The following is a 3,869-nucleotide window of genomic DNA, read 5'->3' as shown; positions in this document are numbered from 1 at the left end:
CATTAAGACGTTTTTAACTCAAATACATTGAGTCCATAATCCATAATAACGCTTCCTCCAGTGAAAAAGTGCATCAAAATCCAGCCACATATTAGTTTAGAGCTGTTTATACGCTGCTTGATCTGTGCAGATTTCTCTCCTGATTCACACCAGAACACTTTTTCACTGGAGGAAGCGTTATTATGGATTATGGACTCAATGTATTGGAGTTAAAAACGTCTTAATGCTAGATTTGTCTCAGCTTTTGTCTTCTCCAGATGTTAACTGATGGACTGGAGTGCTGTGGATTATTGTGATGTTTTTATCAGCTGTTTGGACTCTCATTCTGACGGCACCCATTCACTGCAGAGCATCCATTGCTGAGACACTGATGCAATGCTACATTTCTACAAACAAAACCCATCCTAATCTTGGATGATCTGAGGGTGAGCACATTGTCAGCACATTTTGAAGTATTCCTTTAAAGCGAAGCTCATATGCACGTTTGGGATGTTTAGTTTTGGATTTGCATGCTATACCAACAAACATGCACGATGCATAACTTTACTGTATTAGATCTGTAGTTTCTGTTTTTCTTCTGAACCCTCGTCTGTCTGTTCTGTGCTCAGTTACAGTGAGCGTTATGAGCGCGTCCTCTGCTGTGGCTGTTCATCCTGATGGCACTGATCAGATCAGATGACTGATGACCGTTACGCCAGACAGGATTAATGCATTACCAATTAAATGTAAATGAGATTATTTTATATATGCTTGCCTTGTTTCTTGCTCTTTCCCTCCTTTTATGTACAAACTCCTATGATTTATTGAAATAAATACTTGACATTAATACTTTGTGTGTGTGTGAGAGATTTATTTATTTCTGGATGGATTTAATGTAATTTGTACATGTATCCCACTCTTCTTGCCCCTTATTTAATATATAATTAATAATAGGTCTGATCTCAGAGAGGAATTATATATGTATGTGTGTCTAGATAGATATATCGATATACACACACACACACTATATATATATATATAATTCCTCTCTGAGATCAAACCTATTATTAATTGTTATATATATATATATATATATATAAAATCAGTGGGATACATGTACAAATTATGAATAACATGAAATCCATCCGTAAATTTCAAACAGATTTTTAATCTCTTCTAAAACTAGATTTGATCAAGTGGTATTTACTAGATGTTGCATGGGCCATACATGACTGACTCATGCATTTTTGCTTAAAAGGAAAGACCCTACTCGATGCATGTTCTGCAAGATTCCCCTTTCTGTCAAACATTTTATTGGAATGCCCCGCTTTTTAATGCATGTAGAAAACTATTTTATGAAGTGAACTCGAAGAGTTTAGTATAATTTTGCCAGAAAAAGTTTTAGAATTTGTATCATGCTGATGTAATTAACTTGTCTGTTTGCTGGTTTTTATTGTATTTGTTATACTTGTGTTTTTTTTTTATCGTTTTTGCCATGAAAATAGCCTAAGATCCTGACATGGCATTAAATTTAAAAAAAAAAAAAATATATATATATATATATATATATACATGCATATATACATTAGAGCTCGTTGGATGTTTTAACAGTGGTGAGATCAGGTTTGTCACTAGAGGGCAGCACCTGAATATAATACTTCATTAGTTTCTCACTGAACAGCTGGCTCTCTCAGGATTACATTCACTGTCTCCTAGCAAAACTTGAATCATTAAAACCATAAACCAAGTTCTCGAACACTAGCTTTTTCTATTCTATCTACTTGTTTGTATGATGGTGCTTTTTCTTTTAGAATGACGTGGAAGTCTAACAGTTGTTTAAAGTCAATGCAACAATTAATTAGACTTTAAATGATACTGGAACCGGAGGTCTGATGCTCCTGTAACACTTCGGGACACTGAAGTCAGACTTCTGTGTAAATTGAGAACTTTAAGCTCAATCAGACACTGAACCGTCATGCACAACTACTTCTGGCTTGGAGCAACTGTGCTGTTTCATGCATTAAAGAACCATAGTGTAACGTAGTCTTTCATATTAGGGGTTAATTGTTACTGAAAAATCTCTTCTGCTCAGCAAGGCTTATTTAAATTGATCAAATACAGTAAAAAAAAAATTTGAAATATTTAAAATAGCCATTTTATACTGTATGTAAATGTTAAAATGTAGTTTATTTCTGTGATGTGCAGCTGTATTTTCAGCATCATTCCTCCAGTCTTCAGTGTCACATGATCTTCAGAAATCAGTATAATATGCTGCTCTGCTGCTCGAGAAACATTTCTGATTATTAGCAATGTTGAAAACAGTTGTGCTGCACAATATTTTTGTGGAAACCATGATGCATTTAATTTTTTCAGGATTCACAGATGAACAAAGTTCAAAAGAACAGCGTTTTTTTTAAATAGAAATATTTTCTAACGTTATAAATGTCTTTACTGTCACTTTTGATCAGTTCAGTGCATCCTTGAAAAAAAAACAATCTTACTGACCCCAAACCTTAATGGCATTGAATTGTTTTAAGGATTATTTGTCCATTACAATTTGCTTTAAAGAAATACTAACAGTAGGTTAAATAAAGAGCAGACGCTCTTTACTGCACATGAATGTTTGTTTTTGGGTTATATGACAAAATGTTTCCTCTAATATGTGTTATTTTCATGAATATTTTAATATTGCATTTCGCAGCTCTTAAATCAGGGACATTGTTTGGCTGCAACCCAAATCAAACACACCTGCCTGTAATTCTAAATAATGATGCAAATTTGGGTCTGTTCCCCACAGAAAGCATCATATGACTTTAGAAGACGTTGAATGTAGCAGACTAGTTGTATGAACTACTGTTATGAAACTTTTACATCCTTTTTGAAGCTTGAAAACTTTCATTTCGTAATTGTGTGGAAGATCGACACTGACTTCAGCATCTCCACAGATGTATGAAGGTGAGTAAATGATGACGTGATCTTTTAATATAGATCATGATATTGAGGGCAGGAGTCTTCATGCATGCTGTGGAGATGGAAAAGCAATTAGATGTTCCTGACACTCCTCCTGTTCTTTTGTGTGTGCTCCTCTGCAGCTGTCCAGACTTTCATCACAAGTGTTTTACTGTAAAAGGTCACAGCCGTGACTTCCGAGGCGGCTCCTTTTTCCCAGAGCCACATGCCAGGGACCCCCGAAGGCCTGCTGGGCCCCGCTGACTCCTGGACGCACTTAAGTCCAGACGTGTGGCTCTGCATCACCCCCCATTTGTACAGAGCAGCTGTGCGCAGACACACAGCCGGCTGCGGTGATGCGGCTGCTATAAATACGTGTGCGTGTAGTGAAAGAGTGACAGCTGTGCACTGGACTCTGCTCCTCCAGCAGCTCACGCTTCATATGGGACAAGGACATGCTACTGAAATCCCCCTTCTTATAGTCAACTTTTGATTTCCATGAGTTTTTCAAACATAGTCAGTTTGCTATGCATAATTTCACGATTCAATGATGTTCTATGTGGTTGTTGACAAAAGAAGGCATTTTGTAGCTGGTTGCTAGGGTTTTTGAGTGGTTGCCAGGGTGTTCTAGGTGGTTGTTGACAAGTATCATATTGTGTAATCGCTCAGTCAGTGTTTCAACTGTGGAAAGACAAAAGAATGCATTTTGTAGCTGTTCTGAGTGGTTGCTAGGGTGTTGCTAGGGCTTTCAGAGTAGCTGTTGATAAAAGAATGCATTTTGTAGCTGTTCTGAGTGGTTGCTAGGGTGTTGCTAGGGCTTTCAGAGTAGCTGTTGATAAAAGAATGCATTTTGTAGCTGTTCTGAGTGGTTGCTAGGGTGTTGCTAGGGCTTTCAGAGTAGCTGTTGATAAAAGAATGCATTTTGTAGCTGTTCTGAGTGG

At 37.1% G+C, this 3,869-nt stretch overlaps 1 protein-coding gene across 1 annotated transcript in view; it reads left to right on the top strand.

Annotated features, from left to right (window-relative positions):
• LOC107572735 (apoptosis regulatory protein Siva-like) overlaps positions 1–832 on the top strand; it is a gene marked incomplete at its 5' end in the record, with an annotated part of 3,050 nt that extends 2,218 nt beyond the window's left edge. Inside the window, one exon of the mRNA XM_016259170.1 lies at positions 609–832. Coding sequence (XP_016114656.1) covers positions 609–657 — 49 coding nt within the window. The remainder of the gene's footprint in view (positions 1–608) is intronic.
• Positions 833–3,869: the final 3,037 nt, after the last annotated feature.

The sequence above is a fragment of the Sinocyclocheilus grahami genome, unplaced genomic scaffold (assembly GCF_001515645.1).
Source record: "Sinocyclocheilus grahami isolate Dianchi unplaced genomic scaffold, SAMN03320097.WGS_v1.1 scaffold1804.1, whole genome shotgun sequence".
NCBI classification, from domain to species: Eukaryota; Metazoa; Chordata; class Actinopteri; order Cypriniformes; family Cyprinidae; genus Sinocyclocheilus; species Sinocyclocheilus grahami.
This window is presented reverse-complemented; position numbering and strand designations above follow the sequence as displayed.